This window comes from Martes martes, assembly GCF_963455335.1.
Source record: "Martes martes genome assembly, chromosome: X".
Lineage (NCBI taxonomy): Eukaryota > Metazoa > Chordata > Mammalia > Carnivora > Mustelidae > Martes > Martes martes.
The window spans coordinates 6,602,365-6,618,756 of record NC_137897.1 but is presented as its reverse complement, the minus strand read 5'-3'; the positions used below and the strand labels follow the sequence as shown (position 1 = coordinate 6,618,756).

Genomic DNA, 16,392 nt, shown 5'->3' with positions numbered 1-16,392 from the left:
TTCAAACCTTCCTCTGAGGGACTGACCTCAGCCTGCCCGTAAGATGGTAAATCCTAAAAATCCAATAGTAGTTGATTTGCTGTGGGAATATATTCCTTCTATTATTGCCACTTCTGAGTCAGGTAAAGAACTAGAAATCCAATTACCGCTTTTCTCCCTAGTTCATGACCTATAGCTAATTATTCCGGTAAATGTGCCCGGGTTCGTACAAGAAGGAGGAAAAAAAGAATGAAATTTGAACCTTTTAAAGGTTCTTTTAAACGCAGCTACTCAAAGTCGAGTTTAAATCTGTAAATGCAGGGCGCCTGGGTGGCTCAGTCGGTTAAGTGTCTACCTTCGGTTCAGGTCGTGATCCCAGGGTCCTGGGATCGAGTCCCATGTTGGGCTCCCTGCTCCGCAGCGGGTCTGTTTCTCCCTCTTCTGCCCTTCTGCCGGCTTGTGCACGTGCGTGCGCGCTCGCTCTCTCTCTCAGATAAATAAATAAAATCTTAAAAAAATAAATCTGTAAATGCTTAAAGCTGCATAGATTTCATTGAGGTTTCTGAAAAAAAGGATCAGATTTTCCTGAGTATGAGTAATTTGGTTATTAAAGGTTTATAATACTTCAGGGTATGGCACAATATTTTCAGGATGCAGAATAATATTTTTCTTCTCTTTTTGAACAGCAAAACTTAGAGAGTAACCTCACCAGCCTTATCAAGAGGAACACGGAACTGGAGACCCTTTTGGCTAAACTCATCCAAACCTGTCAGCATGTGGAGGTGAGTGTCTGTGAGTGTCTGTGCTGTGTTTCACAATTATACCCTCCTTGCCTTTACATTTCTAAGGTGGGAATCTTTTTAACATTAGATCTTTTGCAGAAGCCAGATATAAAAGATGGGCAGAATTGGAAAGAACTAGAATCTCAGAGACTCTCTCCCCATGCACTGCTTTGTCCCACCCCCACTGCCGCCATGACAGCTCTATCTGCTGCGGTGGCTTTACTTAGCATCCCTGTGTTTTTTTTAATTTTTTTATTGTGTTATGTTAGTCACCATACTGTATATGATGAGTTTTTGATGTCATGTTCCATGATTCATTGTTTGCATATAACATCCAGTGCTCCATGCAGTCCGTGTCCTCCTTAATACCCATCACCGGGTTAACCCATCCCCCTACCCCCTTCCCCTCTGAAACCCTCAGTTTGATTCTCAGAGTCCGTATTCTCTCATGGATCATCTCCCCCTCTGATTTCCCCCACTACATTTTTCCCTTCCTTCTCCTAATGTCCTCCATGCTGTTCCTTATGCTCCACAAATAAGTGAAACCATAGGATACTTGACTCTCTCTGCTTGATGTATTTCACTCAGCATAATCTCCTCCAGCCCCATCCATGTTGATAGAAAAGTTGGGTGTTCATCCTTTCTGATGGAGGCATCATACTCCATAGTGTACATGGACCACATCTTCCTTATCCATTCATCTGTTGAAGGGCATCTCGGCTCCTTCCACAGTTTGGCTATTGTGGCCATTGCTGCTGTGAACACTGGGGTACAGATGGCCCTTCTTTTCACTACATCTGTATCTTTGGGGTAAATACCCAGTAGTGCAATTGCAGGGTCATAGGGAAGCTCTGTTTTTAATTTCTTTTTTTTTAAGATTTTATTTGTTTATTTGACAGAGATTACAAGTAGGCAAAGAGGCAGGCAGAGAGAGAGGAGAAAGCAGGCTTCCTGCCGAGCAGAGAGCCCGATGCAGGGCTCGATCCCAGGACCCTGGGATCATGACCCGAGCCGAAGGCAGAGGCTTAGCCCACTGAGCCACCCAGGTGCCCCAACTCTATTTTTAATTTCTTAAGGAATCTCCACACTGTTCTCCAAAGTGGCTGCACCAACTTGCATTCCCACCGACAGTGTAACAGGGTTCCTCCACATCCTCTCCAACATTGTTGTTTCTTGCCTTGTGGATTTTGGCCATTCTGACGGGTGTAAGGTGGTATCTCAATGTGGTTTTGATTGGCTAATGATGAAGAACACTTTTTCATGTGTCTGTTAGCCATTCGTATGTCTTCTTTGGAGAAGTGTCCGTTCATGTCCTTTGCCCGTTTTTTGACTTGAGTATTTGTTTTTTGAGTGTTAGCATTCCTAATGTTATAGATTTTAATTGCCTTGACAGAGGGCATCCAGAAAAGCACTGTGTAAAAGGTGTCATATCAGTTTCCCTGAGGCTGCTATAACAAATCCCCACGAACTCGGACAGCGTGAGATTATAGAAATGTGTTCTCTCGTAGTTCGGGCAGCCAGAAGTTTGAAATCAAGCCTTGCTCCCTCGAAAGATTCTAGGGGAGGACAAGTCCATGCCTCTTCCCACCTTCTAGTAGTTCCATGCAATTCTTGGAGTTCTTGGCTTGTGTCTGCAGCACTCTCACCTCTGCCTCTGTGGTCCCATGGCCTTCTCCCTGTGTCTCTGTGTCTGTGTCCAAATCTCCTTCTCACAGGACAGGAGCCATTGGATTGGGGCCATCCTAACCCCGGGGTGAATTCACTTTAACTCAACTACATATGTAAAGACCCTGTTTCCCAACCAGGTCATATTTGAAGATACCAGGGTTTAGGACTTGGACATAATCTTTGGGGGGCACAATTCAACCCACTGCAGGTGTGCATTCAATGCATCTTAGTTGTCAGATACGTTTCCATGAAATGGACCACTTGTTGGGATTAAGTCAAGAGTATGCAAGCAGCAGTGACACCAAGGACAAATCGCAGAACCCGGATGTTTCTAATCCTCTGCTTAGAATGGATTCATTTTGGGGCGGGTTGGGTGGTGCATTTAGTTGAGCATCTGGCTCTTGATTTTGGCTCAGATCATGATCTCAGGGTCGTGGGATCGAGCCTTGCTTCGGGCTCCGTGCTCAGCTTCTCCCTCTCTCTCTGCTCCTCCCCAACTCGAGCGTTCCCTCTCTCTCTCCCCCACTCAAATAAATAAATAAAATCTTAAAAAAAAAGAATGGATATGCTTTTGGCAAGGGTCTCTCTAGGGACTATTTTGAGCCTTGTTGATTAAACAACATGGTAAATACCAGTGAACAAGCATAATGTTTTCATTATTGTAGGACACAGTGAATGTGTTATAGGAATAAATGGGTGAACTAAATGGAATGATCCATGTGCTATATTTTATTTTTATGAAGTGATGGCATTTGATGTTTAGGACAATAAGAAAGAATAATTTCTCTTCAGTAAAAAAAAAAATTACCTGTGTTTTATGGGGAAATTTTACAAAGGCTTTATGGATTGGGTGATTATTTCATTCAATTTCAGCTAGTTACTTCTTAAAGCATTTAGTGTCTGGTTTCTATTACGGCCTGTAGTGATTTCAGAACAACTGTCTCGCTCCTAATGCAATCTCAGTATGGCTTGAATTTACAAAATGCTATTCATTTTAACATGGAAAATTACTTTCCATAATGTTCAGTCATTTCAAAGGATAGAGAGAAATTTACTAGCAGATTTTATTTTTCTTCCAAAAGATCAGATATTTAGTTGTGATAGAGGCTCTTTAAATAAAGCTATTAGTGAGCTGATTATATGTGCCATTGGAAGTTATTTACAAGGAGTAAAGAGTATGTATTCCTTTCACTGGGTTTCTATATAAAGCCTTAGGAATGGAAAGGAATCCTTGTGGGTGAACAAATTTGGTATTTGGAGAAAACATTCTGGATAAAAATTAAAATTAATTATGGGTAGAAAAATGATAGTGTAAGTACCTATTTTTTACTCTTATATTATGTATTTCTTATTCATAATTATTAATATTCTCAGTGTAATTTTTCAAAATATTGAGCATCCAGTTCTCATGCAATAATCCAGTGAGTCTGTTGAAGATTTATTTAAGGCGCTGATGAGGGCGTCAGCAAGGTTGTAAGGCTGGCACGTGGGGTGCGGGGGACCCTGGGGGCGTGGCACAGGGAGAAGGGCGCTAGGATCAGGTAGCTAACTTAGATGCAAAACTGGTTCATGACCCAAAGGGCTGGAAAGTCATAACATTTGGGCAAAATGAGTGGTATAGCATCAGTTCTCTCCAAGTTAATGTTTAACTTTGCAGAGACTAAGACTGGATCAGGAGTGAAGAGAAAGCCGAACCCTATGGCCTGGCATCCTGGAGAGTTACGGGACTCTTCCTTAGGCCGCCTTGGTGGGTTATGTGCTAGTATGATCTAGTGCAATCTAGTACGATCTAGTACAACCCCATAAGGACTCACAGTCTTCTTTTTGCCTTATTTCGCAGTTTGGGATAATTGAGTTTAACATAAATTTCAGCTCTTCCTGTTCCCATCCCCGTTGATCCATGAGTGGTGTTCACCACAGAGATATTTCCGGGCGAGGGCGTAAATTTTAGCCTCTGGCCAGTTACTTTGGTTTGTTCAAGTGTGACTCTAGCTCGTTCATTCGGCTTACGTGTAGGGGGCATCTGCTGTGTGCGTCACACTGTACTAGGCACCAAGGGAGACCAGCCGGCCCGCGGGGAGCTTATGGTCCTGCTCAAGACCAAAGAAGAACCGCAATACAGAATAGAAAACTACTGGCTGTAGCGAGGTGTGGACTTGGTACTTGGAATTTCCGAGAAGCAAGACATTTCTTCCAGCGGTGGGGGGTGGGCGGGAGGGAGGACTACAAAGCAAGCAGTTCATTCTGCGGAAACAGGTGTGTGCAGGGGATCGGTAGGAACCAGCTTTTGAGAGATGGAGAGCGGGGCGGGCTTTAATAATCCCATCGTTCTCTGAACTTGTATTTAGTCCTGAAGGTTTAGTGAGGGTTCACGGAGTACGAAAACCTGGGTAACGTTCCCAGCGACAACTGGCATCCCCGGTTCTTTTCGGTAAAGGATATTTTGGGCTAATGGAAAACTAACACGGATCGCTTAGTGCAGAAGGCACTGAGCGCACAGCCCGGGGGAGATCCTCGTGGCCCACTCGTAAACTGCAAAAAGCGAGTGGAATTTGTTAGGCCCTTTTAAATCAGCGCAGAGCGGACAAGAATTTCCTGGTTCACATCCGAGGTTCCGGGACTGTATTTCTTCCTTTTCCTCTTCCTGAAGGTGTCCTTGTGTTCGGGGCTGAGCATGCTGAGGGAGAATGACCCCCCTGCCAGCTGGAGCGAGCCGCTCAGAGCGCACAGGCGACTCGCGATTGTTGTAAATGAAATCAATGAGTTCCCACCAAATCCTGAGGAAATGCCACATCCTTCTAAGTCCACACCTCCTTCCTGGGATTCACTTCTGCTTTTCTTGAGAATGAAAAGAGTGTGAAGGTCTCCCCCCATCCCCATTGTTTTCGTAACTTGTTTTTACAGTGAGGGTTAGGAAGTGAAACGGCTTTTTGAGGGTAAGTACCAAATCCTTTTAAAACTAGTGAATGCGGGGCATGAAGTCAGGAACTCAGGAGGGGGAGGCCCTGAAAGGTATCAGGTAGACTCCCAAGAAGCGTGTAGGGAGTGTGGTGGCTTCTCCAAACCAGTGGGTTTTTGGCCACTGGGTTTTGTTCTCGTTAGGAGAATTGGACAGAGAGCCGAGTTTACCAGCTGAGCAAATATGGATAGGTGTCAAGTTCTCGACACATTCCCAGAATCGAGTTCTTTCACGGGGCCTACAACACTGGACACAAGCAAGATGTTCATTTGGGGAGTTACAGGTGACCAGTGACTAAATACACAGAGGGATGGGGAAGAAAGACTGGGGAACCGTGACTAATTAATGGCCAGAGCAGCATGCAGAAAATAAAGGCTCATTCATCTGACCTCACCATCCTTGCCCAAGCTCATCCTACACGGGGGTTCTCCAAGCCAGCATCCTGCCTAAATCCTGGCATTGGCCCCCTGTGGCTTACCTTGCCTTGTTTGTAATTACTTTTTATTTTATTTTAAAGATTTTATTTATTTATTTGAGAGGCCGAAAGAGAGCACGAGTGGGGCAGGGGGGAGGGGCAGAAGGAGAGGGAGAAGCAGCCGAGCAGGGAGCCCGATGCGGGGCGCCATCCCAGGAGCCCGGGATCACGACCTGAGCCGAAGGCAGATGCTTAACCCACTGAGCCACCCAGGCGCCCTGTAATTACTTTAAAAACAGAAACAAAATTCCTTTTGCCATTGTTTTTCACACTGAGTTTTTGAATTATCTTTTTCTTTGGTTTTAATGAAACTTTGCTCTCTTGCTGACTTGCTCTGAGTTCTTCCACTGCTAGATGACACATGAAGGGACAGACTTCTCGGGGGTGAACTAAGTGCCGTTTAATTCAATTTTTGCCCAGATATCGGGCTCCCTAAATTGAGAGGGAGGAGGGTGATGTGTTACAGTAGCTTGTAAGAAACGGTTAAAAAAAAATTGATTTGGGAAAATAGGGGTCCGTAGAAGACTTTTTCAGTCATTTACCACATCCTAAAAACATTCAGTCATAAGCTTTGAAATAAAGGGGGGAAAGCACTGGGTTAAAAAGAAAGATGAGGGGTGCCTGGGTGGCTCAGTGGGTTAAAGCCTCTGCCTTCGGCTCAGGTCATGGTCTCAGGGTCCTGGGATCGAGTCCCGCATCGGGCTCTCTGCTCCGCGGGGAGCCTGCTTCCCCCTCTCTCTCTGCCTGCTTCTCTGCCTACTTGTGATCTCTGTCTCTGTCAAATAAAGAAAGAAAATCTTTAAAAAAATTAAAATTAAAAAAAGAAAAAGAAAGATGAAGTTTTAAGTTTAAATTATTGTATTATGTAGTTTTACGTGAAAGCATTCCCTGCTTCTGTACGGAAGACCTTGGCACTTGCTTTGTCTGTGGCCATTGGCTAGAGACTAGCTTGTGATCACTGAATGTGCCATTTGTGTCGTGGACAGGTGTCCGACCTTAGATAATATACGTCATGCTGGGGGCCAACTCGAATGTGCAGTCATAGTCTCTTGTCACTTGCAGATAAGGGTTGGATTCCCACCCCACTGGAGCCGTTGTGAGAATGCTGTCAAGGTAGAACGAGAGTCGGAGTCTGGCCTCATTAAAGCACATCAGGCAGCCCACAGTCATCCGTGGGTCTCTACATAGACGGCTCTGGAATGATGGTCATGTGATAGTACAAATATAGTGGCATTCAAAAATTATGAGTCACTATGGTAAAGGCTGCTCTCCCAAGTTCAAGTCTTAGGATTCCCAGGACAGACGAGAACTCTTGGGCTACACTGAACTCCATTCTCTCCGGAGAAGATTAGCTACTGCGTGTGTGTAATGGCTACGTGTCCAGTTTATTCCTCGAAGTTTGCTCAAATTGACAGCTTATAAAACAAACTTAACTTTTCTCCAAGGAGATTAAATGTAATTGTTTATTAAAGTAGTACCTAGGGGCGCCTGGGGGGCTCATTCGGCTGCCTTTGGCTCAGGTCATGATCCAAGGGTCCTGGGATCGAGCCCTGCATCGGGCTCCCTGATCAGCGGGGAGCCTGCCTGTCCCTCTGCCCTTCCCCCCAGCTTGTGCTCTCTCTCTCTCCCCCCCTCTCAAATGAATAAATTTTTAAAAAATCTTTGAAAAAAATAAAGCAGTATGTAACACATACTTGAATGTCTTTCCCTAGATTCAATGCTCTTGCCTTTAAAAAAAAAAAATTCAGAAGCATTGGATCCTGTTACCTTCTTAGGTCCAGTCATGACACATAGTGAGAAGAGATCGGTAGAAAATGTTCCGGTCTTCTCTTGTTTTGGAGTAAGAGATGAATCTTAGGAATGAATGACTACAAGGCTTGGCCAGTTTGGTATTACTCTCGGAATAACATTTCCAAGTTTCAGCTTTGAAAGTATTTTAAAACCGTGATCCAAACCTCCCCTCATCTGCTATTCTTTCCAGTTTGGATGGGATGAACCATTGTGCCCTTTTCGGAATCCGCCACCCCCCGACCAGGTGGCTTGGAGTGGAGTGTGAGCACATGTCTGTGCCTCTGAAGATAATTCCTCGGACATATTTGAATTTAGTAATGCAGATTCCCAAGGCTAATACTTAAATGTGAAATAATTGGCCTTAATTGGGGACCCAGTGGATGAGCAGTGAGAAAAGAGAGAAGGCATATATATATCTTAACTGGTTTCTCCCCATAATGATCACGTCTCCCCGCCACCGTTCCACACACAACCTCCTTGCCTTAAAGCATTGGGATGCTTGACTGGAGCAGGAGGGATGCTTCTGGCAGGATATAAAGAATAATCAGGATGGGTAATGGCAGATCTAAACAAATGGCCATCGTAGTTGTCACGGGATAGCAGTAAGGTGGATGGATCCAGCTGATGAGAGAGGAGAGGAGCCGCCCCAGATGAGAAGGTGACTGTCAGGCAGAAGACTGAGTCTCATTCATGCGCCCGTGCATGCCGTTCAGAGATGAGCCCGATTCCAACCACCGAGCCATCATTTTGTCACGGAACTGGCCTCTTTTGTTTCTGGGTCTTAGTATCTCGTTTAAATTATTTTTTCAACAAATGAATATAAAATTGCCTTTTATGGTAATCAAGCTGAAATTATCTCTGTACATAAGATAATTACAGAGTGTGAGAGAAAACGGGAAATGTCATCTTTTACCTTCATTTGATTCACTTCTAGTTTTAATTGCTAAATGTTATAGGGAGAACTGAAGAGCTCTGTTCTCATTTTGAAATTCTCCCGCAAAATAATTGAGTCATGCATAGAAAGAGTTCGTTAACAAGAGCACAATTGTAGCATTGGTTATTTTTGTTTGAAACAGAAATATGAAATTTTAAACGCAGCTATTTTAAAAGCCTGAGGCTACCACTGTGTGTGAAAAGCTTTCAGTGAGGAGCAGCGCAAATACAGATTTTTACAACCAAGTGAGGTAACTTCCCAGCCTGGGAATTTATGATAGAGCTTTTACCATGCTTTTAAGAGTATTTTCACTAGATAGAACATCAGGTTTATATGTATGAGGCGATGAAAACTATCCTAGTAGCCTAATTCTCTGACCAGGCAAGCTCGGTCGGAGGCCGTGGTCAGCCCAAGGAAGCCTTCCGGGTGTTTACTTCCGCAGGGAAGATGGCGCCCCGTTGGTTCTTGCGGGTGTTAGAAGGTGATTACCGGATCTCGTGTTACGGGTCCACAGCAGCGTGTGGCCTGTGGTGGGGGGGAGGCAAAGGTGGCAGGACTTACGCAGACGTATACAAAAAGAAAAATGACCACTTAGTAAGCTCCTACCGTCACTTTCTGATTTAATGATCCCAATAGTGTTTTGAGATAAATGTCATTCAGGCAACCATGGAGATGTGACTTGTAGGCAGACATAATCAATTCCCCATAACAAGGGCCCCAGTGAGTATACCTCCGTGGGGCCAGCGGGCCTCCAGGCTTTCTGAGATTACTCTTAGATCTTGAATGGTGAATCCCTGACCTGGTGACGTCAACTTCTTGGAGATGATCAGTTTGCTTCTGTTACTAAAGAAAGTTCTTTTTTTCTTCCTCCCGGGAAGTTGGAGAAGTATGTGGAAAGATGAAGACCTAAACCATATCCATAGAATCAGTATTTTGTATTACAGTTTGGAACTAAAGCCTGTGTTTGTATTTTAAGGGTTTGTAGCATTTAAGAGAAAATGGCCTATTACAAAAATGTGACAGGTTAGCGTTGAGAGTCCAATCCGAAACATGTCATTTATTTTAGACCTGTGAATTTTTAAGTTAGAAAGTGTAAAACAGTTTGTTGCAAACCACTGTTGGAATGTTCAGGAGAACTTGAGTTTCACTACATTTGTAAGTTTCGTTTATTAGATTTCTAAGAGCTACTTAAGGATGTGAGAAGGTTTACCTTGTTAGGGTTTTAATTTTACCCTGTTACGCATTTAAAGTGCTTATAAAGTAAGTTGAATATGTTGCATTTATAAATGCAATTTAAAATGTTACAGGAATTTGGCGATAAAAATCAGAACAGTGGTTACCCGTGGGGGTGAGAATAGACTGGAAGAGGGGCTCTGGGGATGGAGATATTTTTTATCTTGATTAAGCTGTTGGTTATGTTGGTTATCAAAATGCATTGACTTGTCCCTTAAGATTTAAGCATTTTCCTGTAGGTAAATTTACCTCAATTAAAAAAAATGTGTACAGGAATTTAATCAACTAATTTATATATGGCACTGATTGTTCAATGGAGTTATGTCTGCTCAGGTTGAGCTAGTTAAACATTGATTCAGGACCCCCCTGAGAGTGATTATTCTTGGTTTTATAAAATTTCTTGGATTTATGAATAGAATAATGAGATTCATAACTTGAATCTAAAAGCTTAAGGAAAACTGCACAGTGATTTGTTGATATAGCTACAGTCCTTGGGCAAATATCCTCATGGTCTTTAAGGGCACGTCTAATTCCCTCTCCTAGTCGGTTAGACTCCCGGGGAGTAAGACAGTATCTTTCTTTTCCTAGTACCTCTGGCAGTTAGCACAAGGCACATGGCTATTGATGAGAAAACAGGACCCTCCCAGAGAGACCAGCTGCCTCCTTCTGTCCTCCCTCTGTCACTTGTCAGTGCATTCGCGTAGATCAGTGCGTCAGGTAAATTCTCATCCTGAAGGGCAGGGAAAGGAGCCTTCTTGAGAAGACCGTGTGCAGGACAGGGTTGGTGTGATGCGAGGTCTCAGCGGCCGTAATTCCCAGAGGCAGTAGCAGGATGGGTGATACACACTGGGAGCTCTTCCCAGCACAAGGGCTCTGTCACCGGAAGTGGGCTAAGAGAATGGGGTTGGCGGAGGGAAGTCAAGAATTCGAGAACTCTCCCATTGGGTCATTGCTGAACCCTTGAAGGAGGTCACAGTGGGTCTTCCCCATCCCCTTGTAAATCGGTCTCTTTCCTCTTGATTTTCTGGGATAGCGTTTCTATCCGTTCTGGTTTGTAAAAGACAAAATAACCCCAGATAGCCACTTTGAATCAAGTTGGGGGAAATATTTGTGAACGCTCTCACACATGGAAGATGGCTAGTCAGCCTAGGTCTGAAGATGATTTATGGGGTGACATTTTCAATATCAGACTCTCTTTCTCTCCCCCCCCATATCAGACTATCTTGATCTCCAGTGCACACGCACACACGCACACGCACGTGCGCACACACACGCGCACGCGCGCCTCCCCATACCTCAAAATCGGCAACTGACAGACATCTGAAATCTAGGGTCTTTCCTTTTCTCTTCCAGACCAGGTTAGATTCACTCTCCCCTGTCCTTTTGGCAAAGCCCGTCTTGTACAGTGATGGTGCTCTGCAGTTTCCCTCTCCTCTCCCTTCCACCGCCCTCGTCACTTTCACCAGCACCACCACTACCACGTGGCATTGCAGAAGAAGACCTTAGGAGAGCAAGGAAGCATCGAGAGCTTCATTCTTCTCTTCTTTTTTTTTTTTTTTAAAGAAAGAATGAGAGGGCACATGGCAGAGGAGGGGGAGAGAGAGAATCTTAAGCAGGTTTCACACCCAGCATGGAGCCCAACATGGGGCTCGATCTCACAACCCTGAGATCATGACCTGAGCCAAAATCCAAGAGTCAGACTCTTCACCGACAGAGCCATCCAGGTGCCCCAAGCATGGATAGCTCCACAGAGAGATGGTGTGACCGATGAGGACAAGAATACAAAGGAAATCAGTCAGGAGGAGGTCAAGGAAAGATCCCCCTGCAAAGTTAAGTCTCTAAATTCACCTTTTGCCAACTCTCTGCAGTGGAGCTCAATGTGGCTTTTCATGAGGGGCAGTAAGCTATAGCTGGCTTTGGTGTTTCTCTGTCCATTCCCAGATAATTAATTCAAGATACATGCTCGCTGCACCCTACATGTTGTTGAAATCTACATCCTTACTCCCCTACAGACATGCTCTGTTTTTCCTCTGCTCTGGTGCTTTTCTCATCTTCCTCACCCCGGGTTTACCAGCTCCCATCTTGCTCACTCCGATCTTCAAAGGCCAGTCTCACTTCCATATTCCGAAGCAAACCTTCCCCTGCTACTCACACACACCAGTTGCCCCATTTCTGAAACCCTCTGGAATCATACCATCCAACTGAAATATGATGGGAGCCATGTGTGTAGTTTGAGATCTCCAAGTAACCAGATTTTTTTCAAAAGTAGAGACAAAGAGGTAAAATTAATTTTACTAACATTTTACTTGACCTGATAAGATTCAAAAAACTATCGTTTCAACATGTCATCCACACACAAAGGATTCATATACGTGTTTCATATTCACGGCACACCTCAGTTCAGACTGTTTCAAGTGCCCCCAAACCACAGGGGGCTGTTAGCTGCCGTGTTGGACCACAGAGCTCTAGAACTTTCTAAGCCCATGCTTTAGCAGTTAAGTGTGTATGCAGTCGGCGTGTTTGCTGGTTGTTCTCTAATGAAGTCACTGTCTTTGGAGGGCAGAGTTTGTCCCGGGTCCTAGTGTGGCGCTTTTTTGCACACTGTGGGCACTCAGCGAGTCTGTGGATTGCTTCCGTGTGACCCCCGTACACCGCTAACACTCGTGGAGAGACGGGCGTGTCCTCATCCCCTCATCCCGTCTCGTGTACTAGGGCCGTCGCAGAGATCTCTGGCATACAGCAGTTCTGGCCGCCCTAGGCTTGAAGTGGAGAGGGAAGTAAGACTTGCAGCAAAGCGGGGAGGGACTGTGTGGAAAATGTAGGTCGCTGGCACGGTCACGGCAGCACTGCATCGAGACTCGTGTGCGGTTCCTCGTTCTCTGCATCGAGCTCGCAAGGGGAGTGCTGGCGTGTTTAGTTCGGTGCAAAATGTTTCTTCCTTTAGCACGGTATCGGAGAAGTACGCCGCCGAAGAGGGGCTATCCCAGAGGAAGGTGGTTGCTTTCGTATCTGTGACATAGCCTCGATCTCAGCTCCGCGGAAAGGTGGGGCGCCTGGGCTAACGCTGGCAGCAGCCGCCAGCGCCAAGAGGACACATGCGAGGCCAACCTAAGTCAGGCTCTGGCCACTTAAACAAAGGATTGCTTTAATTTTTGCCGACTACACTATTTTTCCTTCTGTTTTTCATGAAATGGCCTTAAAGAATTCCTCTTGTTTGTGGTCTCGAAAAAATTAGAGCTATGCCCATGAGGCCCGCCTCGAAGGGTTCTAGTAAACAATAAGAAGGCTTTGTTCTTGGTAATAAAATTAAAGCAAGCAGTGTTTCCATTACCTGGCAGGATGCCGCCTCCCCACCAGCCCCTGATCCTGACAAATGTAAACAGAGCATTTTGTTTCCCAGTTAGGAGGTGAGAAGGCAACATCTGTCAGGTTTGTGTATAGAAATATAGTTGACCTTTCAGATAATGGAGAGAGAGAGCAAGGAAGAGAGGCCCTTCTTTGCATAATCCCTGACTTAAGTATTTTAAGATTTGATTTTACTCTAGAAGACTACCTACTGAGGCTTAAAACTGGAAAGCCATTGTTTTAGAATTCCAACTCATTGGAATGATGGAAAAATCTACGGGTCTCTAGATAAAAGAAATATATCTGGTTTTTTTTAGTCCAACTCACTAGATTTCATGGGTTTTCTTTGCCGGGTAACTTTGCCTGCCGCTTCTCAGATGTAGATCATTTACGGTCAGTTGTAAATGAACCTTTGTGGGTTGATCGTGGCCCTAAGCAAAAAAACGACCAAGGTCAGGATAGAAAGCGCTGTCAGATACAGACTCTCTTCAGCGCTGCAATTCGTCCGAAGTCATTGGGGCTATAGAGTAAGCTGGACGAGTGTGACACAGGTGCCCCCTGGCATCCTCTAGAGCTCTTCTTAAGAAATGTCCCGATCATAGTCCCCTCTCACGTAGGTGCTTCTGTCGGAAATGGTCAGCGCCATGCCCTTAGAGCGCTCACCGGTCCCATGTCCCTGGGCCCGAGAGCTTCCTTTCCTCTGGAAGCTGCTAAGACTCCGACTGGTGTCTCCCCCACCGAGGGTCCCCCACCCACCTCTTAATTCCGGAGGAGAATCGCTGCCCCGCCACCCCCAACAGTCCTCAACCGGCCACTGATGGGAGATATTACGTACATACTGCGCTTTCTTCCCGTCAGCCGGACTCTTCTGCGCAGTTTCCCAAAGTCACCCACCGGGATTAATCTCCAGCTGCCCACCATGGTGGAGATAAGGCACACTCTCCCAGCTTCATACCTTTCCCCTTCTCCCCTCCCCACCCCCTCCTGGTGGTGCCCTGCAGCGACTTGTACTCCCAGCACAGTGTCGGGGAGAGCACCACGGGCCACCTCTAAAATGGAACGAGTGACATGTGTCTCCTGTGTTTCGTGTTCTTTGGATAAATGTGAATATTAAACACTGGGCAGCAAAGACACTTAGAAATTGGTCTACCCGCTTCTGCTGGCTTTCTAGAGTCATGACATCCAGGCAAGGGATCGCTGATGTTACCTGTGGATGCGTCAGGACGACAGATCAGCGCTTAGCATTTTCCGGTTGCGCTTGGAAGTGGAGGGCTTACCGGTGACACAAAGGAGTGTATTTCACTCCCTGCAAAGCAGGGATTGCCATCCTCCTCCTCCGTACCTTTGCAGGGGAGCGGATGGCATCTATCTTCGAGTACCTCAAGCCTGAATAGAAGTTCAACTTTGTATTTTTCCAGTACACCGCTATTCGGGAATCATGGCATAACAACTGAAAAGAATGCCACTTAATGAGAAATGACACGTAGGATGAGTAATGTAAGGTCACGGGATAGAAGCTTCCTCTTTCCATTAGAAATGACTTCCCTTCCCTGAGGTGGACCACCTCTGTCCTCCCCAGCAACTCGATTAACCGTCCCCTTCTATAAATTATTTTTTAGCTTCTGACCACAGTGTGACTTTTGCCAGATACATTCGTTGAAAATTACTTAATAGAAAGCACTTTTCAGAAACTTTACAAAAAAGACTTGATAGATACAAGCGTCCATGACAGGTTAATAGATTTTTTTTTTTTTATCATTCTGCATGCCTAGCCCAAACGGAAGGGTGTGAAGCATTTGTTTTATGAAGTGTGTAATTAATAAGAGAAAGGAAGGGAGGAGTTTACTGTTTTTGAATGAATTATTAGCAACACCTTCCATTCTGCTGCTGCTTTTTGGAACTGCTTCGAACAGTTACCATTTAACACAAAAAGAAAAGTCTGGCGCGTTAACGCCAAGAATGTGAGTTTGAAGTCAGTCGAGTGGGCTCTGAGGAAGACAGCAGGAAGAGCTGCGTTATTCTAACTGTGACAGAAGCCAGCAGGACGTCGGGGCTGGGCGAGAGAGGAAAAACCATACTGCAAGTACATTTTCATTTTCGAATTGAAATCCTGTGAATCCCCAGTAATTGCAATTAGTCATGCCCGGACGAGAGAAAACGGGTGTTTATCAAGCACCTACTATGCGCCACAGAGAGTCTACAGATATTTTCATCGAAAGTATGCACATGAGGAGACATTCTTACACAGATTTGGCATTTTTCATACCTGTAGCTCTCTGATTACAATGTCTATGATCTTTTCCTCTGTGCTGGCAAACTGTGTTGGCAAACTATGACCCTTGGGCCAAATCTGACTTGTCACCTGTTTTCCTAAATAAAGTTTTTTTTTGAAAGATTTTATTTATTTATTTGACAGAGATCACAAGTAGGCAGAGAGGCAGACAGAGAGAGGAGGAAGCAGGCCCCCCACTGAGCAGAGAGCCCGATGTGGGGCTCGATCCCAGGACCCTGGGATCATGACCCGAGCTGAAGGCAGAGGCTTTAACCCACTGAGCCACCCAGGTGCCCCCCTAAATAAAGTTTTATTGGAACACAACCACACCCATTTAATTCCTTCTTCTCAGAGCCAGCTTTCCTACCACAACAGCCAGTGCTGAGTAGCTACAACAGAGACCATGTGGTCCACAGAGCTGTAACGGTTACCGTCTAGCCCTTTACAGCAAAGTCTCCCAACTCCTGCTTTACATCTGGGAAGATTCGTCTCTGTCCCCACCCTCCCCCACCTCACTGAATCAGGGAGGAGCCTTTAGAGAATGCCTTTGGGATCTGAAAATAACTCCAAAAATTCTGGAGTTAGTTCTCATGCTATGGCTTCCCAAGCCATCGTTTTGGTGACAGAGGTAGATGGAAAAAAATTTCGATTCATGCTATTAAGTCCTGGAGTTAATCAGCCCGGGCTGACCGGTCCTAGAATTTGTAGCTTTGACTCTGTGTGGACATTCCAGATAAAAAGAGTTTCTGAACAATAGTAATAGTTATCATTTATTGAGTTATTACTGTGTGCCAGACATTTTTCAGTGGTTTCTCGTGTACAAATTCATTTAGCTCTCACCCCAAGCTACCCCAGGGTTTCCCTGCTGTGGCGGGGGCTATTCCGAGCATTGCTGGATGTTTTTTGAGCGGCGTGTCTGGCCTCCACCCGCTTGTGCATCTCTGACCCACATCC

At 45.3% G+C, this 16,392-nt stretch overlaps 1 protein-coding gene across 3 annotated transcripts in view; it reads left to right on the top strand.

The window, feature by feature from the left end:
* The window catches only part of MID1 (midline 1), a gene marked incomplete at its 5' end in the record, with an annotated part of 104,088 nt that overhangs the window by 36,214 nt on the left and 51,482 nt on the right, over positions 1-16,392 (top strand). For all 3 annotated transcript variants that reach the window (XM_080795608.1, XM_080795607.1, XM_080795606.1), the window contains one exon: positions 666-761. In XM_080795608.1, the coding sequence (XP_080651734.1) occupies positions 666-761 (96 nt within the window). The remainder of the gene's footprint in view (positions 1-665; positions 762-16,392) is intronic.